At 52.8% G+C, this 25950-nt stretch overlaps 1 protein-coding gene across 3 annotated transcripts in view; it reads right to left on the minus strand.

Annotated features, from left to right (window-relative positions):
* The window catches only part of SMG6 (SMG6 nonsense mediated mRNA decay factor), a 107833-nt gene that overhangs the window by 32607 nt on the left and 49276 nt on the right, over positions 1-25950 (minus strand). For all 3 annotated transcript variants that reach the window (XM_054286970.1, XM_054286972.1, XM_054286969.1), the window contains exons 11-13: positions 21798-21914; positions 21143-21311; positions 12857-13058 (exon numbers count right to left, since the gene is read on the minus strand). In XM_054286970.1, the coding sequence (XP_054142945.1) occupies positions 12857-13058; positions 21143-21311; positions 21798-21914 (488 nt within the window). The remainder of the gene's footprint in view (positions 1-12856; positions 13059-21142; positions 21312-21797; positions 21915-25950) is intronic.

Consider the following 25950-nt stretch of genomic DNA (forward strand, 5'->3'; position numbering starts at 1 on the left):
GGACTGGGCAGTGACTGTTTCCCATGAGCTAACAAGAGGAATGAGTGTCCCTTCAGGATTTCAAACCCGTGCCAAGAGCTCATCTTTCTCTGAGGGATGGCAACTGCCAGCAGTTCTGTCCCTGCTGCTGTCCCCAGCTCGGATCTGCTGCTGGCTGGGGTCTGAGGTCACTTCCAGAGGGACACAGGAGACCTGCAGGAGCCCAGGCTAAGCCGTGGCACGGAGTGACAATCAGGAGATATGCTGCTTCCTGGAAGAGCTGGAACCGATGTGCAAATAATGGCAGAAAAATGCAGGGCAAGGGAGGGTTAGAGAGAGAGATTAGTCTGGGGCACACTCTGGGAGATACACAATGTTAAGTATGAGGGCAAAGGAAATGAAAACTGGAAACTCAAACATAGTCAAGAATCCAATCCCAGCCTGGGCAGGAAGTTTACACTCTGCTTCTAAATATACATGTTTTTAAATCAACAAGCTTTCTTGTTCCTCAGCTCTACTGTACATCCACACGGGAGAACAAACCGGATGGAGGCACTGCCAAGCTCTCCTGGAGAGGTGTCCTGAGCACAGGGGACAAGGCAGGGGTGACAACATCCCTGCCAAGGCTTCCCTGCTCCTCAAGGTGCTCTGGGAGAGCAGAATTCCCAGCTCCAAGCTTACTGCTCAGCTCAAAGCTCACAATGCCTTGCAGGCAGACTCTCCTGGGCTCTCCAAGTGCCTGTGGACCATGAGGAGAAGGATCCTGGTGCAGGGCTCCGCTGTGGTGCCTCCTTCCTCCCTGCTCTCTTCTCTGGCCACTGCATTCAAGCTCAGCAGCCGGATAGTCACATAGGTTTTTTTTTAATTTGATATAATTATCTCCTAGAAATTACTGTACACAGCCTCTTGGGATCTAAAGCAATTAAGTGAAGATAAATTTCTTTCATGGAGCAAGCTGTCAAAGGATGAAGCAATTTCATTCCCCATTTGAAGTGGAAGCTTTGGGTCATGCATGGTTTATTTGAAACAATGCCATCACCTAAAGCTGCTGATCTTATCTGTCTCTCTGTGTCTCTCCATTTCAAACTGCTGAAGATGTGCAGCGTGGCACTGCCTGAAGTGATGACATCTGGCACTAGGCCAGCTACAGAAACAAGCTGCTCCTCCCCGAGCCCGAGTGCAAGAGGCCAAACATTCCTATTAAAAAGGGGGAAACCGAGGTGAAATCTGGGAAGAGCTGAAAAGTGGGAATCCTGCCTGAGGGAACAAGCTCCAGGAGGAGCTAGGTGCCAGCACAAAGGGGTGGCACTGCCCAAGACAGGATGGGGCAATCTCTGAGGGTTAGTGCTGCCAGGCTTCCTCTTCCTCACCAGGCTGCCCTGGAGCCATGTAAATCAGGCTTCCAGGATTTCATCACGAGGAGGGAGCAGCCCATGCCCTCAGCCTGTGTGAGGAGAGACATGGCAGGGTGGAAATTATATCCCATTAGCACACGCGCGCTAAGACTCTCAGAATTTCCAGCAAATTCTCTCCTGTCCTCACACTTCACCATGCCAAGATGTTTCATTTTGCACAAAAAACATACTCCACATAAAAAATGAACTCATTTAAATAAACCATTCTCCAAAGTGGTGGATTTTATCCTGGAAAGGGGAGGATGCTGTGGAGCAAAGTGTGGCTGTAAGGGTCAGAGATTCCAGAGATTCCCAGGAACAAAGGCATGCTTAGCAGGTATTCCATACTTCCCAAATGGGGAGACCTGGAGGATCTCTCCCTCCCCAAATCAGGACAGTCACTAACTCAAATCCCAGGGAAATTGGTGAGGATGCTCATGTCTAAATGGAAGTTTTATTTATGAGTGTGAAAATGGGCAAGTGCTGAGCAAATTCAGCTCCCATGGCCTGGACTGACGAGAGCATTTCATCCACGAGGCTTCAGCAAAGCTCAGATCACCGCTGATTAAATCTTTACTCATTAAAACTAAAAAAAGTTACTGGTACTAGAGGGAGCTAATAATAAAAACTGGCAAGGGGTGCAAGCTCCAGAAGCATCTGGGTGACTTAAGAGCGCAAAAATGATCTTCAGGAGTGACCTCAGCACCAGACATGTGGCACGTCACCGCAGCTGGGAGGTCACTGTGCGAGCTCCAGGAATGCACAGCAGCAGGCACGTCCCTGACACACCCTGGGGAGCTGCTCAGAGACACTTTTCCATGGGAATCACACATGGAAAAGAGGTATCAGGTGAAGTGACACAGCTCTGGAAGGATGTAGTAAAAACATCCTTCAATCATGTGTGGAACAGGTATCAGGTGAAGTGACACACCTCTGGAAGGATGTAGCAAACTCCTTTTTTCTTCTGTGCATGGATATAAATCTCCTTCCTTCCCTAATAATGGCTGCTGCAATAAACATCACATCGTTTATGCTTAAGATAAATACGGAACCAGAATGTAAATCTGTTCTGCTGCTCACAGAGCAGGCAGGCAGTAACTCCTCAGAAAACACATTTGTCTTCATACTGAGAGTTTGTGTTTATGTGTGCATCTACCTATTCCAAGCACAATGAAGTTTTGGGAAAGTTTAAAAAAATAAATCAATGAAATGACTACAAATAAGAACCATAGTTGTCAGTATTCATAATATATAAACAGATAGACAAATATTTGTTACATATGGTGGAGAAAATGCTTTATGTAAAATGCTGGTATGTAAAATGTTAAGGCAAATTTTGTTAATTTAAATAAATTATGGTTTCTACCTTATGTTTAAGGAAATATATGCAAATATGTTATGGGGAAAAATGCGATTCAATTATCTGCTGGATTAAATATCCAACATTTTTCATGTCCCACCACAGACACAGCCAGGCCAGCAGCAGTCAAGCTGCTCATGTGGGGTCTGTGTTTGGGAAGAATTTTAATGCTTCCCAATGAACCTTCCCTTAGTACCCCCCTGTCTTCCTAAGGGACACGGGTGGCCCGGGGCTGAGGCAGTGGCCTGAAATCCTGGGTATCAGGGGTTTGTTCTCATCCTGAAGCCAAGGCTTCCTGTGGGACCAGCTTGGTCCCTCAGCCCTGTGTACCTCTGTTGCCAATCCCTAACGAGGAAATTGCTTTTCCTTCTGTCACAACGTGTTGTGGAGATACGTTCATTAATGCCTGGGAAGTGCTTTGCCTTCAATGACTTTGAGAAAAAAAAAAAAATCAATAAATAAGATTGTGGTGGTGTCTTCTTCTCTCTGGGGTTTGGGATGTGACAACAGGAGGGCACTGAGGGTGACAGCTCTGTCCTGCCATGGGAGCTGGGCTCTCCAAGCTCACCCAGCCCCAGCCCAGGGCTGGCAAATGGATTTGGCATCCACAAAAACAACACAAGCCTCAGCTGGGAGCAGAAACGTGGGGAGCAGACTCCAAGCTCAATGACAGAGGTCACCTTCCGTCTCCCTTAGAGACAGAGTAGATCCCCATCTGTTATTTGGGCTGACCACTCCCTGCATTCCACCCCGTCCACTTCTTTGGCAAGCTCTGCAGGACGTGGATCTTTCTTATTCAGGATAACAATGAGGAGTTATTAATTGGGTCTTTTTTAGGGTTTCCTGAGGTCCTTCCCATAGCTGCCTTGGTGGATACCACAGCCGTCCTCGCCTTCAGATGGGATTTAAGCATTTCAGTTGGGCAGAGACAAAACAGTGCCATGAAAGAGGCTCCCTCTAAAGCTGAGCTCCAGGCAGAGGCCAAGAGTCAGGTCAAGGACTGAGTTTAGTACCAGAAAGAAGAGTCTGAAAAAAGCAATGGCAGTGTATCCAGGTGGCAAAGATGCAACCCTGAGTCCCAGGGATCTCTCATGTGATCCAAAGCACCCCAATAACACCTGAGCAGCACAAAGATTGTCTCAGGCCACGCTTCATGCCCAGGGACAGCTCAGCCAGCCAGAGCTGCCTTTCCATTTCCTCAGAGTTTCTCTGGGTAGCAATAAGAGATGGCTCATTGGGAGGGGATCCAGCATTAATGGTGTTTTAATGAGGCCTTTCAATACACTTATAGACTAATCAGCAAATTCCACTGGAGGATGTCTGGGCTCCAATATGTCATTCCAACTGTGGCAACACCTCTGCACAGCCAGAGCTGTGCACTCTGGGCCTGATGTCCTGCTAAGAGGTGGCAGGGTTTGTGCTATCTGGGTGCTGGGGCAGCAGAAACAAGGCCATTTCCCACTGCAAAATCCCAAGGGAAGTGAAGGGTGCACACAGTGTGCTCCAAGGAGGTGCTGCACGTGGTCTGCCTCTCCTTTCCTAGGTCACTCCACTATTCCCAGCCCCAGGAACACACGGTCAGCGAGTTTCTTGAATAGGACATTTCCCGTTTCCCAGGAATCTGTGCTGAACCCCTGGAAGCAGCTTTTAGGACAAAAGGACTAAACACAAGTTAAGTTTCCCATCCCACTACACAAACCTGGCCTGACCATGACACAAGTGAGGACGTTGGACACTGAGCGTCATCTGATCCGCACGGAAAGATCCAACCCCAAGGCTGATTTATCCTGTCAGTCTCTGCCTCCAGGAGCTGATGATCCCATCTCACTTCCAGCAAACACTTTAAAAGAGCCTTCAGCTGACAGCAGAGCCAAGCTGAGCAGGGCTGGCTGAGCCCCCGACACGTGCTGGGGCACGTGCACAGCTCACACCCTGATTCACTTGGAGCCCGCGCTGTGCTTGAGGCGCCCTGTCCAAGATGAGCCTGGAGGAGAGGCAGAGGAGCATCCAAGGCTGGGGAGGAAGGCATGGAAACATCACAAGCCACTTGAGAAAACTCCGCACGCAGCGTGGTAGCGCTGCTTCCCTCCCCATGCCAGGAAAGAGGCGTTTCAGGGACAGGCAAGGTTGTTTCCACCAGCTGCTGGTTCCTCCCTCCCTGCTCCCCCCTGCACGACACAGGCAGCACCCTGTACTTCCCTGCAAGCTGTGCCCAGACCACAAAGCCTCTCTGCCTCTCGCTGACACAGGGGTGAGGAGAACACGTGCAACTGGATCTTAACACGTTGGCAGGTGGTTCCTCACCTCGCAGTGCGACTGCAGTTCCCACACACAGCCCTGACCCTGGGCAAAGCAGCAGGACCCCAGCTCTGCACGGAGCTTAGATCTGCTCCTCCCGGCCACCCTGCCGGCCCAGGGCTATGGAGGGACCTGTTCACACCTGGCTGTGGCCAAAGGGCTGCAGGGCTTTGAGCTGCTGCTGCCTCCAGCGCCGTTTCACAGCAGCCCCGAGCTCTCATGGCCAGGCCGGGCCAGAGGATGTGAAAAGCTCCTATGCCCCAGAGACTGCTGTGCACAGGATACGGCCTGGATTAAAATCTGGTCAGCAGAGGTCTTAAAATGTCAGAGTAAACAGGAGGGCAGTGCTGGCGGGGCCACGGGGAAGCTCGCTCGGGCTTATGCTGCTTAACAATAGGTTCAGTGACCTGGACAAAGAAAACCTCTCCTGATAAAGGCAGCAGATTAGACACTGACTCAAACCCTCCTGAGGTTTCAGGAGAGCAGCTCAGTAACAGGCAAAAACTTGGGATTGCTCAGTCACTTGCTTAGGAACAAACCCCTATTTACCACAGCTATTTACCACAGCTGTGCCTGCAGGAAGGAGCAAAGGCTGCAGGACACTGGGAGTGCCCATGGGTACAGAGGACAGTGGGACAGCACAGTGTCACCTCCTCCTGAGGAGCAACATGTGGAGCCTGGACAGTCACAAACACACCAGGAGAGCAGCTCAGGGGATCCAAACCATGCTCCAGACTGTTCTGCCTCTCACTCCATCTATTCAGCTTACAAAAAACAGGATGGGAACTGGGGGGACTTGGGACACATTTACATATCAGAGCTAGAGCAGCAACCCACAACTTCCCAACCTACAGCAAAAGTCAATTCTTGGAAACTGAGACAAAGCAAATCTAGCCGGGAAATAATGCATGTTTTTAACAGTGACTGAAACTGGGCCTGGTGACAATTTGCTGAGGATCCTGAAGGGTTCTCAGCCTTCCAGAATCAAGGGTTTGTGCTTTCTACAAGACCTGCTGTTGGAAATTTCCTTGTGGTTTCATGAGGCAGAAAAAACCAGTGGAGATGGCCACAGCCTCCCCAGCTGGCCGGCATCCGGGGATGGATTCCCCATCCCCAGAACTCACACACACCACCCTGGGCTCCTCTTTGAACAGGGGGATTCTGACCTGTGCATTCTTCCCAGCAGCTCCCCGGCGTTCAAAGCACCTTGCTGACAGACAGGCAGGTGTGCCTGTGACAGTGACCACCTCCCCAAAGCCAGGGTGGGGGCGGAGGGGAGGGGGTGGCCCCCCAAACACAGCCCTGGGCAAGGCACGGGGGAGGGCTCCCAGCCCAGCTGTGACATTTCCTTTCACCTATACCTGTACAGCTGTTTCCTACAGGGCTGCAGCCTCGAGTGAGATGTGTGAGGCTTCTGTAGGTGCTTGGGAACAAGATGGAACAGAAACGCTTCACACCTGGCCCCAAAATTACAGCACGCTGGCAGGTGGCCAACATAAACTGGCAGAGTACCAGTTGCAATGGACATCAATTAAGCAGCCTGTCATCCTCAGACTGCAGGCTTTGCTTTTTGTGATCTGCATCGCTCCTTAAGCCTTCAGCAGCACCAGCACTGGAGTTTTCCAGATGGGATCATTTCCCGCAGATTCCACTCGCTAGATTTATTGCAGGTTTTTTTTTTTTTCTTCTTTTTAACCCACCCCCCCTTCAAGAGGCTGAACTGTTATTCCACATTGCAGATTTCTCCAGTGCTGGATTCAGCATCCTTGTGCCGTGCTAGTGCTTGTTTGCCATCAGTTCCCTTCACCTTTAGCTGCAGAAACTCAATCTTAAGAATATCCTCAGAACTCTCTTGGCTTAAAAAGTGATTAAAAACTGAGGCCAAACAATAACTGAACAGGATTCCTCTCTGGAAGATGCCCTGCACAGCCCTAGGAGATGTTGCAGGAGTCACTGGACAGGACTTGTGCCTGTTGCTACAATGCTGCATTTAAACAGCACAACAGGCACCAGCATTGCCTCCTCTGCCACCCAGACTGGGAACATGGACATGGACTGAGCCTGGCACTTCCCACTGTGCTAAAGGCACCTGGCAAAGGCAGAGAGAGGCTCCCACAGTGCCCACACAGCCCCTGGCACTGGTGGCTCGAGGCGATGCCAAGGACAGCTGAGGAGTTCAAAGCAGGTGATGTTCCCCACAGTACCTCCATGGTGGCATAAAATCCAGCCTCTCCTCCACCACCCCGTGACATCATCTTCCAACACTGGCCCATAATTTAGTTTAATTGCCTTTTACAATCCGAAGGCAGCACATGAAAGGGAAGGTCGAGGCTGGGATGGAGTTCAGATGCTGGTCAGAAAATGTAAACACCTCAAACTCTGCCGCCTCGGGGCTGCCAGCTCCTGCCAAATCCCCGCTCCCAGCAGGGCTGCCCGTGGCAGGGATCTCTCGCTGCTTGCTTGGAAACCAAGGCAGGCAGGAATGGAAGGAGTTTTTCAAGGATGACTCCTCATTGGACTCTCCTCCTTGGGGCTCCCATCTCTGCTCACAGTTTCCCTTTTCCTCTCTGGACCAAACTCCAAGCTGGAAGCTCTCGCTCTCATGGGCTGAGAGCATTTGCCTGCCAGCTGGAGGGAGATGCTCCAAGGCTATGGAATGGGAATATGGAAAGGATGCTGAGAAAACAAGTTACATTTGCTCACTGGGGTTTTCTCTCTGCTTACAAAGAGTTTGTGTTCTCAGAGCCCTGGTCTTGCTACCTTTTCTCTGATGCCTTGCAAAAAGTCCTCCCAAAATCACCATAGTGTGGCCACTCCAAGGTGGATTTAATCCCTGGCATTCCAGGAGTCATTAGGTCTCAGAAAAGACAAAAAGCCTGGTGTTCAGAGGCATGACAGAGCCCAGTCACTCCAACAGCTACTCCTCTTGGGCTTTTAAACCTGGGGCTCCCTTTCCAAGAAGCTTCAGACATGACTACACGCTGCCAAGAGATCTCTGAGAGTCTTAGGAAGACTGAAATACCATAAATAAGTGAAGTGAATAACAAGACAGGACTAATTTTAGCCCAAGCCTAAATAATAATTAGCTCCTAAACAGCTACTGCCCAGTCTTGAGCATATTGGGGCAACTAGAGAGAGGGTCACATTTGAACTATCCACCTGGGCTGGACAGTGCAGAGGAAGGAGATTTGGGATAAAGCTTGGGATTTAGGCTATCTGCACTGACAGGTGAGTGAAACAAGGAACAGCACCAAGTGTGGGAAGCTCACTGGCCACCCCAGAGCAGGAGGAGCCACGCAATACCCAGCTTGTAGGTCTGGCAGTAAAATATTGCTAATTAATTTTCAGAGCCTCGCGTTTTAGGGCTTTCATTTGCCTGGTGAAGTGAGACAGGGTTGAGACCAGTTGAGTGGTGAGTATCTGAGACAGTCCACTCCACACATGAGCATGCACATGAGGGAAAGGGAAAAAAGTGCCTTTCTGTTAGAGAGGAGGGAACCACGGTGACTGGCCCTATAAGCACATGTATTAATCATGCACCGTCTGGTTTTAATCCACACACTGCTGATCCTGCGTCTCACTGTATTGTTATCAGGGGAAGGAGTATTTCTCCTCAATCTTATTCACCAGCCAAAAGCCTGAAAATGCAAAAAACACATTTGTGAAGTGCCTTCCCAAGGACCCTGGGCCCCGGACCTGGTGAGCTGGGGCTGCTGCCTTTTTATTGGCGTTTAAAAACCTTTTATTAACGTGTGTCAGGGCTGGGGGAGGAGAGACAGGCTCAGGTTTCAGGACCCCCCATGCAGAGAGGTTTATTGTGGGAAGGGACATTAACACTTTCTCCTCCACATCTGCCCATGGCTGGGGCATGTGGCAGAGGGAGTGCTGGGGGATGCACACGCTGAGCCCATGAAGAGCTTGCAGGGATGTGGCAATCCCTGCCTGCAGAGAGGAGAACCCCCCTGCTCTGCTCCACACCAGGCGTATCTGCAGCCCTCTTCCAGCTCTGCCACGAGCTCCATGGGGTCACTGCAGAGCAGGATGCTCCCCAGACAACAGCACCCAGTGAGAGCTGAGGAATCCAGGACGTGCCCCAGGTTCCCAGGGCTGCACCCACGCACCACCACCAGGACCCAAGTGTCTTCCATTACCACCACCATGACTCCACCGTTGCCACCTTCCCCCTTCCCGACCTAAACTCAGCCATGCTGCTGCTCCCTGCTCCTGCCTGGGGTCCAAGGCTGGGTGAGGGACGTCCTGGCAGTGTCTCCTTGGGCTGCAGAGGCTGCAGACACAGCTGACAGCTCAGGCACCAGGCTGCATAGTTTGCTGCTGACTGGTACGGTCGGTGGTGTTCCATCACACAAGCTGCAGTGGAGATGTGCCCAACACACACACCCAGGAAAACAACTCTGAGCTCTGCCCACCCCAGAGCCAGCTTTTGTTGGTTACAGCTCCAATGACAGTGCAAGAGACGATGGGAAGCTCTAAGTGTCCCACTGGCTCCAGCAGGAATTCGAACACGCGGCTCCGTGGCAGTGAACGGAGTCAGAACGTTTTCACTCAAAATAAGAGCCAGGCCAAATGCTCAAAAACTTACTGAGGAACTCTGGCTGAATTCTGCACTCCATCTGCTAAATGGGACGTGGAGAACAAAAAGGAGTGGGAAGCACAGTGTTAGTCCTATGCAGCTTACAAAACAATCACCCTCTTGGTAGAGCAAAGAGCCCAACACCATTTTAAGCCCAATTCCTTCTGGTCCTGCCTTTCAACAGATTCTTTTCCTCTGAAATGTTACAAATTAATTAAGAAGCTAGAGGGTAAAAAAATGGGGTAAAGATTTGGAGAATCAGCAGGCAAGGTGAGATATCCTTGTAGTAAAACTGCCTCTTAGCCATGCAAGAGGTAGAAAAAGGACCCAGAGTCACTCTGGCACACCAGAACCCACAAGACATTCACATTGTGCCATATAAAGAGCAGTACATTCTCATTGCCTCTCCAGCAAAGAATCCGGGCTGAAAACTGGGCCAAGACTGAGAACACAACAGAAAGAAATTTGGTGCAAAAAATAACTCCTGCTAAAAAGCAATGAAAAATCAGTATGGGAAAAAAATCGGTGCCAGAGAGAGTTGCTCTGCTGCCATTGCCTGCTGGAGGCTCAGGGACACAGATCCCAAAATGCCACCATGCTCAGCACAGACCTTCCACTGCAAACAGCCCAGAGATGCATCCCACAGGCTCAGGATGGTTTGGGTTGGAATGGATCTTAAAGACCATCCAGTTCCAAGCCCTTGCCATGGACAGGGACACCTTCTACTAACTGGAGCAGGTTGCTCCAAGCCCTGTCCAACCTTGAACTGATGAACTGCCAAGGAGTTGGATTCACCTGGGCTCTGCATGCTACAGGGGGGGCAAGGAGCAGATGGTGCAGTGGAGATGGCACACAAGCTTAGGTTGGGTTGGGGGATTCTTTGCTAGAAAGTGCCTTCTTGTATCTTGCTCACAGTCAGTCCCATGTGGGTTTGTGCCTCTCGGTCCTGGCTGGCTCTGCAGAGCCTTCTGCAGCACCCCACTCCTGCAGAGCCCAACAATTCCTTCATTAATGCTGCAGAGGGATAACATTTGTGGAACAGGGCAGTCACTTGACCGTACTGACGCAGCTGCCACTGCAGTCTCTTCCTAGAGCATTTCCAAATGGCAGAAAATGGGCTGAGTTCACCCAAAGAGGTCACTTTGCCTTCAATTCCAAGGTGTTTACCTCAGCCCAAGCTGTACCTGAGAGAGTCACCCTGCTCGCTTTTAAAATCTCCAAGGCTGGAGAGTTCCTCAAGACTCACTGAGGAGGCTGCTCTCAAGTGCTGAACTACCCAAGGGTATGAAACCTTTCCTGAAGTTTCTTAATTTATTTTGCTACAATTTCTGCCTGTTCCTTCCTGTGCTTTTCAGCATGGAGCTGGAGGACACCTTGTTCTCCTCTCTGCCTTTTCCCAGAATTTCCTTTAGATTAAAAAGCCTCAGTTCACCCAGGCCCTTCTTGGAAATCAGGGCTTTGAGCTCTCTTTGCTAACTCACTGTCCTCCCCTTCCTCCTCTCAGGTGTCCTCTGCACAGTGAACATGCACACCTGCTGTCTCACCTGTCTGACCATCAATAAAAACTGGTCAGAAAGAAATAAAGGGTGCAGGCACAGCCAGGCCTGCCTGTTTCCCTGTGGCATCAGCACTTCTTTTTCAGCAGAACTGAGATAACACCATGCCTGATACTCCAGAGCTCCTGGGTGGCTGGTGCTGAGCTGTGAGGGCACCAACTCCCACCTGTGGAGCCGTGCAGCTCCTTTACAAAGCACCAGAGCCAAAGGGAGCTGGGGCAGGGAAAGCTCAGCTCAGCTCAGTAACTCGGGTGTAGCTACAGGACCAAGACACAGAGATGAGTGCAAGTGCCTGGCAGGGCAGGTAGATGGCACTCCAAATAAACTGGTGTGTGGTTAGAGTTCAGGGAATACTGACCCCCTCCCACAAGTTACAGGGCACCAGAGCTGCTCAGCCACCTCATCTGCCTGCTGGGGGCTCTGGTTTGTGGCTGCTGGGAAAAGAATCTCTGTACAGGGACACTTGGATTGTCCCCTGCAGAACCCTCTGAGGCCACCACACACACTGGGCAATCCTTAGAGCAGCAAGGGCAACTGAACACTTCTTATTTTAACCCTGCCAAATAGAGCCTTGAAAATTCATGCTTCCACAGACACTTCCTGGACTAAGCTGCTTCCCCAAACTGAGAGGGCTCCTGGTTTTACTGGAAGTCTGTGCTGCAGGCAGTGCTGTGAGCACAGGTTGGGGCAGACAGGGAAGTGAAACAGAAATCTGCACCTTCGGGTCCCTCTGTGAGAAAGGTCCTGAATTTCTCACTGTCATTTCAGGACAATGTCACGAAGAAGAAGTGGCACAGGGAAAGGCACCTTGCCATTGTCACACGCAGGCTCTCCACAGAAACCTGCTCTGCATCCTCACTTCCCCTCCTGGAGCATCAACCCCTCAGGGAGGGGACACTGCAGCTTCCCAGATGAGCCACGTTCCTGGAGCTGCAGCTCTGCCTCCGAGCAGGAAACTGTTGAGAGCCACTCTCATCCTGCTGTGCCTCCAAGGGCGTGCAAAACAAATGACAAATGCCATTGTGCCTCCTCCATCCCCCGCCAGGCTCACACACATTCTCCAAGTGCAGCCCCCAGATCCCTCCTGACCAGGTGGTGGCAGAGAGCAGACCCAAAACCCCACATCAACAAGGGAACTGATTTCATTATTCTAAAAACAAACAGCCAAAGGAAAGTTCAGCCTAGAATGGGCTCCTAGAGCAAAGAAAGGAAAATAGAGAGCGGGCAGTGGGGAATGCTTCATATTCCTAAAAGCCTTTTGTACGTTAACACATGGTGTCTGCTTCTCTCTAGTCACCTATTTATCACTCTCCTCTTTAGAGAAGGAAAAAAGTCCTGGCTGCCTTCCTAAGGCAGAGTTTTGTGGCCGGGGGGAGGGGGAGGGTGCTTTAAGCATGATGCAAACCATTTGGAGTGCACCGAGAGCTCTGCCAACACAAGCTGCACTATTTAAACAAGTGAGGAAATGATCGTATATACAACATGCCAGCGAGCACACACACACCAGAGGAAGTCGAGAGGGGTTTTCATGACACAGAGCTGGATGTCAGCGGCTGAAAGGTCGATATTTTCCCTTAACACCCTTCTCAATGACTTAATCGTGTTCCGTTTGCACAGAAAACTTCCCAAGAATAAAAGTCTGGAGGAATCGAGGGGGGATGTTTGGCCTACTGCTGACCTTGTCCGAGGTCCTCTCCACGTAGCAGGGCTCCTGGGGGGCGACCAGCAGGGGAACGAAGCCCGAGAGCAGCCGATCCTCTTCCAGGCTAAGCAGGGCAAGGTCGTCATCTGGGTCCTTGTACAAGGGCACCTCCGACTGATTCACTGTGGTCAGTATGTTACAGAAGTCAGCCAGCGTCGCCCACACATCTACTGAGACCCTGGGAGAACGAGGAGAGACGTGAGCAATTCGGGGCTGGAATGCGTTGGGAGTTGCCTGCAATGCTGCAGCGAATACCAGAGAGGTGAGGCGAGGCGAGCCCGGCACCGCTGCTGCTGCTGCTGCTGCCCTGCCCCGCGGCCGGCCCCGCCGCAGCTGCGCTGGCACCGACCCTGCCAGGGCCGGGGATGTGACCCTCACCCCGGCCACCACCGTGCCCCTGCATGGGGACAGCTCCCGGGATGTCCCTTCCCGCTGCTCTGCCCACCTCTGCCCGCGGGGAGCGGAGCCCAGCCCGTTCCAGATGGTGCTACTCAATTTTAAAGCCTGCTGGACGGACAGAGTGAACACCCGCAATGCTGTCGGGGCTGAAGGGGCTCTTGGAGGGCTCCAATTCACCCCGGAGCATCCTCTCCTTCACACAGCTCTTATCTCTCTGCAGCCACCGAGATTTCACAGCTAACCCCCAGCCATGGGGGGGTTAAAGCCGTGTTTTGCTTCTGGCCATGGGTTTCAACTCTCACGAGTGACCTGCAAAGCTGCCTCTGCCACGTCTCACCTTGCCAGAGTGGCAGTGATGCCCAGGGTGCAAACATCCATCACACATCACTACCCAGGGAAGGCCCAGCACCCCAGAGAGAGCCAGTGTGGAGAAAGCAGGGAAGCAAGCAACAAGCATGGGGGTACTACAGCTGACCAGGCTGCCTCGCACTGCATTTCCCCCTGTTCCTACAAACACTCAGATTGGGGGTTTTTTTAAGATGTAAACTGGGATTTAAGTAGGAAATAGGGGAAACTGGGGCTGATGTGCTTCTGGTGGGCTGCTCCTCTGGAGGAAAGCAGAGGGAATCCAGCATCCCCGGGGGTGCAGCAGTGACCGGTGCGGGCCGAGGCAGCCCAGGGCTGGAGGGAGGCCCCCTGCTCTTTGAACTGCTCCAGGTGGACAGAGTCTGCACTGGGTTATTTACGGGAATCAATGTACCAGGAAAGCACACTGAAATGAAACATCTTGTTTTCAAGAGCGTCCTGGGAGCCAGGCAGAATGAGGAGCCATTAATCAAAGCCCGGCACGTAATCAGCACACATGTAAGGCAGAGTCGCCCACGTCCCTGAGCCAGCCCAAGCCCACGTCCTGCAAAGGAGGAGAGGTCCTGCAAAACCCTCTGCTCACAGACACACCAGGAGCTGGGTTCATTCACAAAGCTCCATCGCTTGGCTCAGCCAGGTCTGGCTGTCAGAAATGTTTAAATATGGAAAAAAATAAACAGTTGCAACACGTTTTTCGGAGGGATCTGTCCGAGGCCCTTTGTGATGTAATGGGAAACGCTGCGTTTGTGCTACCAGCTGGAAAATAAACAGAGCTGCGAGGGTTAAAAGGAACTGAACTTTCCACGACCCCTATCTGCAAAAGAAGAAAATAATAAGAGGAATGATCCACTGCCCCACAGCCCTGATAGTTTATCCTCCGGCCCAGGCTGCAGAGACAAGCACCGGATGTGATAGGGCTGCTCTGGGCCACCTCCAAGGCGAGCTCTGCCCATGGGAGATGCACAGGGCTTGGGAGGCTCAGCCTCCCCCAGTGCCCTGCTGGCAACTGGGCTTGGCTGCCTGAGGCCAGTCACATAGCACTGGTGGGGCCCCAGGGCCACGAGGGCTCGCTGGGATGAAGGAGGTGCAGAGGCATCAGCAGGGAGAGGAATGGGAAAAGTGCCCAAAACTGCTGGGGAATGAGAGCACCGGGGTGTTGGGGACAGGCAGAGATGCAGGGGACCTTTCCAGGGGGCTGGGACAGCCAGGTGTATGGGGCCAGGGTGGAGGAGAAGGGAAAGAAACACATTGTAGAGAGCTCGCCCATATTCCCATAAAACAGAGCTGCAGGCAGGGGATGATGATGACAGTGAGGGCGAGAGGGAGGCAGAGGGCAGTGGCAGGATGCTGGGCTGGGCTGGGATTCACTGCAGGGCCAGGGTGGTGGTGGCAGGAGTATCAGCACAGATAAAGTACAGGGAGCATCTCCCTCCACAGGGCTTGGCATCCAAAGTCAGCAAAATGCCACAGGAACAGTCACTGAGCTGGCACTGCTAATGCCCCTGCAGGCAGCCAGCCCAGCAGCTCCCTTTCCTCTCCCCCAGGCAGGGCACTCCCCCACCACCCCTGAGTGTGAGAGCAGCCCCTGTCACTTCATCCTTCACCTTGCCACATCTCCCATTTGCCCTGGATGTGACAGATTCCCACCCTGGGCTCACTTCAGTCAAACCTCAGACTGTGCTGGCTCCCTGGGTAGCCAGCTCTCACTGCACTGCTACCCCAGCAGCACCCTGCAGAGCCTTCAGAAAGCCAAGAAAGAAGTAGTGCTGGCGTTTTTCCCTGGTTTTCTCCTGTCATGGCAGAGGCAGCACTGTGGAGATCAATTCTGACCATTTTCTGCCACCCCCTCCTCCTCTGCAGCTCATCTCCCATCACTGCCACCACCACCATCATTCACCAGCTGCCACTGCTGGCAAACCCAGCGAGGACAAACGGCTCCCACTGACACCTATGGCCCAGGGAATCTCCTGCTGGGACGTGCACTTGCTCTGGAAGGTCACACAACACTTGTGAGCCCTGTCAGCCTCCTTCTCCCCACTGCCCAGGACCACTTCACGGCCACCCCCAAGCATTTCTGGCTTATGTCACCCCCACGATGCAGCAGTGCCGGAGCCTCTGTGCAGAGCCCAGGCAGCTCCAGGTGCCTGGAAGCTCTGTGCACGCACAGTGCCACGGCTTCACCGTCTCTGTGAGGAGGGAGGCCCCAAATTACTGACACTGAGCCCAGGCACGCAGCTCCAGGTATGGGGACGAGGCTCCCAGAGCTTTTAACCGAGGAAGCGAGAAGGGGGTGAGCGCGAGGTCTTTCCTCGGAACGGGGGTTCATTCCCTTCCCCACAGACACATTTACATTTGCTTATTCCACTAGGACGGGAAAAAAAAATAAGAGTTAATTTCTTTTTTATTGCCTCAGGATTCCAGGTTTAATGTAGCTGTCAGTGTGAGCGCAGCCCAGCTGCAACGCCGACGGACACGGCCCGGCCAGGCAGCGGCGAGAGCGCAGCGAGCTGGACCACAGCCCTGGGGCTGAGCACTGCCCCAACGAGGCTGGGGAGGGCTCCTGGCAGAGACGATGCCCAGATGGGCATCACCACGAGGCAAAAAGCACACAGCAAAGCACAGAGAGAGCAGAGGATGCCAGGGCGAGCCTGATGCTCACCGGATCCCCGCCATCCTCACCGGGGGCGCGCGCTGCCTGGTGATTAATATCAAGCACAATGACCCCACGTTACAAGCCTGCGGGGGCCTGTGGAGGTGGCCATTTCCTGTGTAATACCAGCTTGTTTAAACACTAACATCCAAGCTGCACAGCTGCAGCACAAACCCGGGAAGCGGCGCAGAAGAAGCCCTGCATTGTGTTCCCAGCGCTGCCGTGCAGATGGCAAACGCCTCGGGCTGCTGCTCCCGGGGCTGGCGCTGCTGGATCCCAGTGCCCACAGGATGGATGAGCTGCTCTGCATCCTCCTCCTCCTCCTGCCTTTCCTCTCTCCTGGACCACGGGAAGCTGAACTAAAAGCGGCTCCATTGCAAGGAGTAAAAAGGGTTGGCCACGGGGGTTTTTCCCAAAGGCGTTCAGCAGCCCTGGTCTGGGCTCAGACAGAGCAGGATGAGGTGGTCACAGCCCTTGTGCATCAGTGATTTCCCCCACTCTGCCCTGCACATGGTCCCTTTGGCCAGCTAGGCATCCATAAACCCATTCCTCTCCCAGGAACCCACCCTTTGAGCTCCTTTACCCAGGGGAGGTGCAGTCTCCTCCCAGCCAGCCCCTGCTTTGCCACAGCCCCCTTCTCCACAGAGACTTTTGGCTTCTCTTTTGGTTGACTTTATCTCCCATCTCAGCCAGGTTTACCCTACTGAGACACCTCTGAACCCTGGCTTTGATGTCTCGATAGGGAAACTCTGGTGGCCAGAGTTACTGAGGATGGGATCTGCAAAAGGGATTTTCCATTTAGTCTCCAGCAAACTCCAGCAATGTCTTGGCACCTCTGTGCAAGACTCTGTCCATCCCTCCCAGTGGGAGCTGCCATCTCAGTGACACTTCTCCGCGAGAGCGAAGTGATGAGAGCAATCTGGCACATCTCTCTGGGAAGGTAAGCTCTAGAATGTGCTCACAGCTTTTGGATTTAATTTAATACTTGGTTTAAATTAACCATTTTTAAATGCTTGCAGACAGTCTCCACAAACTGAGAGGCCCTTGGCCCCGTGTGGAAGGAGCATGGATTTGCCAGGGTCAGCCCTGCAGCAGTGTCTAGTCAGTGGCTTCCCCATCAGTCCTTGTGCTTCATTTAGCAGTGGATTAATTGTGGCAACAGAACAGAGCAAGGAGCAGCTCTGCCCAGCCCTCTTCACCTTCTTCCCAGCCACATCCCAAAAGGGGATGGAGTCACTTACACAGCAGCCTCCTTGGAGATCCACCTTCTGACCCATCTGCTGCCAATATCTCTGCCTTAGGGGAGCCACCCTGCTTCCTTTTTCCCAGAATCCCTGCTTTTACACCCCAATCTCTGCAATTCACTCCTGGGGACATGTGGTCTCAAAAATGCTTCTCCAACTGCCTTAAACCACCATGTGCAGAGAACTCGACACAAGGTTTGCCATGAAACATGAAGACAGAAATTAATTTTAAGATACAGGAGTGACAGCTGCTTGCTGCTAGGAGACCTGGCAACACCTGGTTCAGAGACACAATTCCTGAGGCACTGAAGCAGATATGTCCAAGGTTAAGTTTAGCTCCTATTCTGGAAAGACATGAGGAAAGAGTCATGGAAAGCTCGCTGAGCCCCTCTTCCAAAATAGGAAGGACACCTTTCACCTCTCAAATTCACACAGAGAGGTAGTTAGGAAGTCCAACAACTGAAAATCTGTTCCAGAGCATCCCCTGAGCTGTGATGGCCATGCAGTGTGGCCAGGAGCTGCAGGAGTGCACCAGACCAAGAAGAAGGGTGGATTTGGGGAAAGATGCAGCTTCTCGCTTGGGTTGAATTCAAGACTGCTGAGCCCCCAGGTAGGGAGAGGCTGCCTGCCAGGAAGCAGGGTTCATTCCCAAGCTCCCACCAAGAAAAAGGACCCTGAAGACACAGCCTCCTGAGCTCTCGTCCCACTCCACAGAGCCCACTCCTGCATGGCTCACATCCATCTGCCGGCTTTCGGCAGCGCTCACCCCTCACACCTTTCCCTCCGCCTCTGTCCAAGGGGGAAAGCAGCGAGCTGAGGAATCTGGTGCGGGGTTGGTTTTGCTTTTTTTTTCTTTCTTTCTTTTTTTTTTTTTTTTTATTTTTTTTTTTATTGTAAGGACTCAAATCCAGCAGTGTGATAAATGCATCCGAGCTACAATTAGGAAGATATATAGCATCAGAACGCGAAGGTCTGGGCAGCGTGGTGAAACGCGGGCTCTCCAGAGCCCCAGCTATGTTTCCCATTATGTAACCCTGGTCATGGGCAGACAGCCAGACTCCAAATGAAAAAGAGACTCTGGCTTGGCACCGTTTCTATTTTCCTATCCTCATTCGGGGTCAGCGCAGTGTCATACAGCTGCAGAGAAAGCTCCGGGGATTAAACCTGGGAAAGACTCCAAGACCAGGACCCGGGTTCAAGTACCAGCTGAAAGCAATAAACCAACTGCCACAGCTGGGCTGAGTTTAGACGTTCTCAAAGTCCCCCAGCTCTCTCCCATATGAAGAAGGAGCGATTGCAAACATGGCAAGAGAGGCCTTGGGACGCACAGCCCCAGCCCAAAGCTCTGGCTGAGCCCTGCCAAGCTGCCCTGCTGGCCACGAGCCCAGCCCAGCATTCTGGCCCTGGATGAGCTGCATTTGATGCGAGCTCTGGGCTCTGAGTGGGCTTTCAGGTGGGTATGAGGCCTGTTTATTCCAGAAGCTTTAGCACGTTTCATGGCATCTCTGCAGGGCGCTGCTGTGCTTCAGGGGATTTCCACATCCTTTCTCTGTGCCCATGCCACCACAAGAGACAAGGAAAGTGGTTTAAGAGTATTCAACCAGCTTCTCTGTTGGCAATGGTGGGATTTCACAGCACATCCCAGTGGCAGGAGCATGTGTGACATGGCCCAGGCCCCTCACTCAGCTCTAACTTGGCATCTGCACTTGCTCCTCACGTGCTCTCCCTGCTCCTGAGCTCACCCTGCCCATAAACCTTGGCTTACTCCACCACGCCTGCTGCTCTGACCCATGTTTTACTTCTCAACTTCTTTGAAGCTGTTCCTATCTAAACCCTTGGACTCGGTGGCTCTACCTGGTTCCTGAAGAGCCCCAGGGCAGCCAGCAGGCTTGTGTCAATAAAGAACTGAAACACTAACCCAGTGCTCTCCTTTTCTTTTCCTATCCCCAGGGCAAATGTTGCAAATTCCAGGTCATGCCCAAGAGCAGAGCTGGTTCCCTGCTGCTCATCAGTACCTGCATCTCCATGGAAGCTCAACCACTGCTGCCCCAGAGTCCTGGACCACCAACACCCATCCATACAAGAGGTCTGGGCTGGAAGAGCAGCGTGGCTAAGGCAGATTCTCCGTGAGAGCCAGAGAGTGGAGGAGCTGGGAGCCAACATGGAGGACAGGATGGGCATGGTGGGAGAAGAGGGACACCCTCCATGGAGAGGCCAAGCAAGACAAGAAATGCTCATTCCTCCACTGAACTCATCAGGATCTTGTGGAGTAGAGCCCCCAGTCTATGCCCACCACTCCTGCAAGAGCCTTGGGGTGGGCTGCCACCACCACCACCACCACAACCACCACCACCAGCAGCACCAGCACCTTCTCCCACCCCAGCGGGTGAGCAGGAGGCTGCACCTGCTCCATCACCCCAGGGGGACATGGACACAGCCCCATGCCCTGCAAGAGAGGGAGCAGCTGGTCCCAGGGCAGGCGCCGAGCGCTGGCTGAGTGAATCCAATCACAAATTCCATCTTGAGGCTGCCCCTGGCCAAGGGCTCGGCGCTCCCTGCGAGGGGAAGGGGGGATTGGTGCAGCCAGGCTCACGTGATGGATCCTGGTTTGAGTTCCTGCCCAAAGATGGGCAGCAGTTCACATGAGCAGGCAGCGGTCCCACACCGAGCAGCCGACAAACAGAAAACAGACTCCATCTCCACAAAATGAGGCCCAGAACTTCCTGTGTGAGATTTCCATTTCCTCAGCCAAATGAAAAAGAACTGGAGTAAGAGGCAATAAACCAGGAGAGCGGGACTGGACCTGACGCACGGAGAGGGGACCCATTAATGGTTAAGCCACTTTGCTGGATTACTCTTAATGCTCCTTCCCATCACCCAGGGTTCTGGCTCCTTTGGATTAACAGTAAGACGTGATTTCAGGCTCTGGATCCGGAGTACCGGAGGCAGATGGAAAATCCTGCGGGAAGGCAGCTACGGAGCATGCTCAGAGGCCGTTTGCATACTCCATACTTGGCCCCTTCGCTCAATTTTCTGTCCAAAAATATGCAAATTGCCTAGTCCGCATTATGGACTAATGGGCTGAAATCGGCCAGTTTAGAAAATTAACCCTTTTGGGTGCTGTAGGGTAGGGACAAGCGGTTTCTGAAGCAGAGGGGAGGTGAATTTTGGAGCTCCAGGAACAGGCAAGCTGCTCCAGGCTAGCCCAGCCCAAGCAAGGTTGGCCTGACTCAGTAAAAAAAAAGGCAACAAAATGCTTGTGCTGGAAATGGAGTTCCTTCTGGTCCAGAAGAGGGCCCTGCCCATCCAGATGAACACCCAAAGGAAGGGTATCCCAACAAAACCAGATGCACATCCTAAGCAGAAAGTCAAAATCCACCTCATAAGTCATCTCCTAACACATGGAAACACAGGGCAGCCAGCAGGCACCCTCCAGCCCCACTCACACATCAATGAAGAGGTCACTGTGTCACCAAGGGTCACAAATTCCCGACATTCCCTGGCCAGTGGGCCTTGCCTGGATGCCACAGCCAGCAGTAAAGCATGAGCAAGGGGGAAGCATGAGGAGTTCAGGGAGGGAGCAGAAACCAGAGGTGCACGTACTGTTTGGGGAGCTCAAGAGCTGTTGGAGGAGGGTTCCAGGTGTCCGGGTGGCCAAGCATCCAGTCCGACCAGACCTTCACACTGGGCAGCAGCTCCTTCAGGTCCTGGGGCAAGGCAGAGACCTTGATGTCGTCCTCCTCATCCTCCTGCTCCATCTCTTGTGGCTGAACTGCAAATAGAAGACGTGAGAGCTGAGGCAGCTCACCACAGCCAGGCTCAGGCAGGGACTGGGAAAGTATGACACAGATCCCAACATCCCAGCACAAGGGAACAGCCACAACCCACAGCAAGCACAAAGGCAGATCTGTTCTCCCTCCATGGACTGCCCTGGTGGGCAAGCCAGGGTGTTTGTGATCCCTTTTCTTGAGGGCAGCAGGGTGCCACTGCACCAATCACAGAGATAGGATTCCCAGGTCCCAGTTTTGGGAAGTTTCCCAGCTGCTGGCAGAAAGCATGGCCTCAGTCTATCCCTTTCTTCCAAACATTTCTGTCTGCACACACCAGGGGCTTTCCTGCAGCTGAAACCTGGGCAGAGCTTGGGATGCTGAGAGAGAATCCTGAGACCCCAAGAGAAGGGAAGGGATGTAAAAACCAGCCTGACCCCCACCAGGCTGCCTCGTGGGGCCCTGCATGGACCCTGCTGCTGAGCCCTTACCTGGCACACATTCCCTCAGCAGGTTGGTGCACCTCCTCACCAGGAGGGCAAACATGGAGAGCCCCAGGGCCGTGGCCTGTTCCTGGATGACGGAGCGGCAATCCTCGGAGATGCACTCTAGGAGACACACAGGGTTTGGGTCACATCTGGGTTCACCTTCACTGCCTCCCTTCTGCATCCCATGAGGGGTAGGAGTGAGCAATTCCCTATTTTACACCAGTCCCAGACACAATTGTTCCATTTGAGGAGGAAAAAGGTGGTGAGTGGCTGCTCTGGAGTGGGGAGAGGCTGCAGCCCCCCTGCCCACACCATGCCCAACCCCATGGCTGTGCTGAGCCATGCTGGCACTCAGGGCTCCCAGCACAGAAGCTGCTGCTGGGGGCTGATGCCTTCCCCTGAGGAGGAGGGGATGTTTAAGTGTTAAAAGGGTAATTAGCTGCATGCTTGATCTCTGTCCCTGCTGGAGTTTTAACCTCAGCAGCTGAGGAGGGGGCTCCTCCCATTAGCTTCACAGTCACACAACAGCTTGTCAAGAGAGCTTAATTGGAACTGTTACTCGAGGAGATGCCACACGACCACAGCTCTTCCAAAGAGAGCTGGCTCAGAGTGAGAGCAAATCCCCCCAGCCAGAAACCACTTCTGAGGCTGCTGAGAGCAGCAGGGAGCTGGCTCGAGGGAGCTGCCTGGAGCCAGCCTGGGTGAGGCTGGGGAGGCCAGCAGTGCCTGGGACATGCCAGCCTGCCCCAGAGCTCTCACAGGGGGTTTAAGCCTTAAGGAAAGCCTCTGCCCTCCCAACTCCCTCTACTCCCCATCCACACCCTCCCAGGATGTGGGGGAGTGGCTGGCTGGGGAGAACCCACACATTTACTGGGTTCATACCCATCAGTGCTGCTTGCTCTGTGCAGGATGCTCCTCCCTGGCTTACTGCAGCACCAGAGCTTCCACCTGAGAACAGCTCCCCAAACCAGGCAGAGGATTTCTACAAACTCACAGCTACTGACTCTGAAGGGGTGGGTGAAGCCCCAGGGCTGAGTAAAGAAGGGAGAGCCCCCAGAGCCCCCCAGCTGCCAGGCACCTCTGCTGGAGACATCAGCATGGAAGCGTTGGGAACTCAACTGCCCAGATGTGGCAGGGCAGGGATTCAGAGCAAACAGCTAGAAGATTAGAGCAAGACACTGAGATCACATTTAATCTCGAGCTAGCAAAACACCTGAGGTGCACAGAATTAAATAGTGGGGTTTTAAAGACAGATCATTTCACAGGAGTGGGGTGGGAGGTCAAAAACATCCAAAAAAGACAAGAACACACCAAGAAAATACAGGAAAAATAGGGAGGAACATGTGAAGGGTGGATTGACAGTTCTTACAGCTGTCAAGGAGTGACATCTGATACCCAGTGTGGAGGGTAACCCAGGGTAGCACCAAAGGCACTGGAAGCTGTAAGAGGGTGCTTTGCTCGTGGAGCCAGGCTGAGCTGGTGCTGCAGAGCAGTGGTAGGAAGTGCTGTACTACAGGGGCAGTCAGCTTTCGGAGGAAACATAAAACTAAAGATGTGACCACTCTGGGACAGTAAATCTCTTTCATGAAGCCTTTCCCACAATTAAGAGTGTTAGTCCCAGTGCTCTGGCCACAGTCCAGTCCAAGAAATTTCAGTCATCTTCCCTGCACTCCCTCCCCCTGCACTCGGGTGAGATGCTGTGAGACTCTTCCCTTCTTGTCTGAAATGGACACACAACAAGACCACGGTGGTCCAGCCGCCACATCTGAGTCTGGGTGGTGAAAATCTCTGGGCATTTCAGCATGGACCCCCACACTTTGAGTGGGCAGCCCCCAGGACTCACTGCGCTCACAGGGACCCCCAAACTGAGCTGGTGCAAAAGCTACATCCTGACCCCCTCCAAAACAGGCAAAGCTTAAAACATCTGCTGCAGTGCTTGTGATGGTGAAGGTGATGAGCATCCCATATTTCAGGGTGTATTTCAGAGATATAGAGACCAGTGCTCTGTGGTGGCTGTGGCCAGGCTTGGTCCCAGCCCTTCCCAGTGCCACCAGCAGCTCTTGCTGCAGGCTACAAGCTCCCCACACAACATTTAACAGCCAAAATACACTAAAAAGTCTCCTGCACTTGAGCTGTGGCAGGTACAGGTGTCCATCAAACATCTTGTGCTGCTGCAATCATTAACTGTGTGCCCACCAGCTCATAAAGGTGCCCCAATGTACCCCAACACTGCTCAGCCCTGGTACAGCCTGCAAAGCTGCCCTCTGTGCAGGTAAGAGCATTAGGACACCCACACTGAAGGGCTGCTGTCACACAGCTCCAGCTCAGCTACCATGGGTGTTGTCAGCTCATCATTAAACTCATAAAATGCACAAAACTCCCCCAGTCCTGAAAGTTCATTCACTGGATGAGCTCATCAGCCTCATTCCCAGGAGGCTCCTCCAGCACAGAAAGACAAACATCCAGGTGGGTGCTTGTTCAAGATCCCTCAACATGCACCAGCAAAGGCTCTTAAGAGCTTAATTGTAGGACAAAAGAGGAAAGCACCATAAATCAGGACAAACTTTCTCTCTGTGCCTTTTCATCACTTTCCTTGGGAGGCTGGGAGCTCTGGCTTGCCCTGAGCTGGGAGCCAGTGGCCAGGGCTAACAGAGGATGTGGGGACAAAGCCCAGGCTACCCTTACCACAAGGTGAAGGGACAATCAAAGGGCAAAGCTCTTTGGGGTGTTTAAACAGAAACTTGTAAATGTTTTGAGTGATGGGCAATAAGGAAACCAAATCTCTGGACCCACTCAGTGTCTGAGCCTACCCTGGCACTAAGAGGAAAACATTTTGTAGAAAATATGCTGAAGTGAGGGCTGGAGCAACAAATCTGCTCTGGAGCCCACAGGGCACCATTACTTCTGAGCTGAGCTGGTAATTATATCTGTGCTGCTGGTAATGCACAGTAAGACACAAACGTATTGGGAAAGAGATGTTTTTGGAGGATGGAGTGACACTTAGGTAATTTCTGTCCCTGCAGTTGCAGAGCACTAGTAAAAATGGAGACACCAGCTGCCCCAGACCAACAAGAGCAGGCAGAGAGATCCAGACTGCCCAAATCAGAGCAAACTGTAATTCCCAGATCTGTTTCCCCAGATCCACAGTGGGTGCAGGTGAAGCACAATGAGTGTCAGGTCCACAGGCAACCCTGCAGGCTGCCACCAAAAGCTCGGTGACAGAGACTTCAAATGGCATCAATGGCACCCCAACAGCTAAAGCTGCCACAAATCTACTCCACTTCCTCCCTGAAACCCCAAATGGGGCTGTAATCAGATAACCCTCCCAATTCACACCCAGGCACGCTGCACAGCTGGGGCACACCGTGGAGGTGTCAGGCAACTGTGGAAAGAAATCACACACAAAGGAAGGGGCCACGAGGTTACAAGCTCTGAGCTGGCTGGAGCTGTGGCTCCTCTGTGCCACCAGCAGCCACAGCAGTGACACTCCACAGGAAATCATCCAGCACCACCAACCACAACACATTCCCCCTCCACCTTTCTCCCCTTGTAAGCCAGCAAGTGTCCCTGTTAATGCCAGCCCTGGATAAACAGCTGCTGTCACGTCAGCTCTCAGCTCTGAGAACACCAGTGCTCAGCAGGCTCACAAATGTCACCTCTCAGCTGTGCCACTGCCTTCAGGGGTGCTGCGTGGGTGCAGAGGCAGGTGGGCAAAGCTGGCACTGCTGCCTCAATAACTGCTTGTTAAACCCCAACCTAAGGTCAGGGCTCCTGCACTCAGAGCCAAGACTGACTCAGGGTAAATGCACAGCCCTGTTTGTGCTGCTGTACCAACACACAGATGCTGGAGCCACACTGCAGCCAGCTGAGCTGGCCAAAATGCCTCCTTTGGGGAGTTTCCTTAGGCTGGAGCTGTTTCTTGACCACTTGTAGCCCCACATCAACATCAGCAAAGCTCCAGTCTGTGGAACACCGCACGGGGCTAGGAAGGAGCAGGCAGAGCATTTTAAAGCAGTCATCAAACACTTTGAAATAACTGACTTGTACTACCCCACTCCTCATAGGCTGAATTTGCCTCAAAGATCTGTATTTCTGCACCAGAAAAATAAATGAGAGCCCTGCAGGCCCCTGTGAAGGTCAGACTGGCAGCAGGACA

The sequence above is a fragment of the Melozone crissalis genome, unplaced genomic scaffold, assembly GCF_028551555.1.
Source record: "Melozone crissalis strain CALT ecotype California unplaced genomic scaffold, PUWL_Pcris_2 ptg000057l_1, whole genome shotgun sequence".
Classification (NCBI taxonomy): Eukaryota; Metazoa; Chordata; class Aves; order Passeriformes; family Passerellidae; genus Melozone; species Melozone crissalis.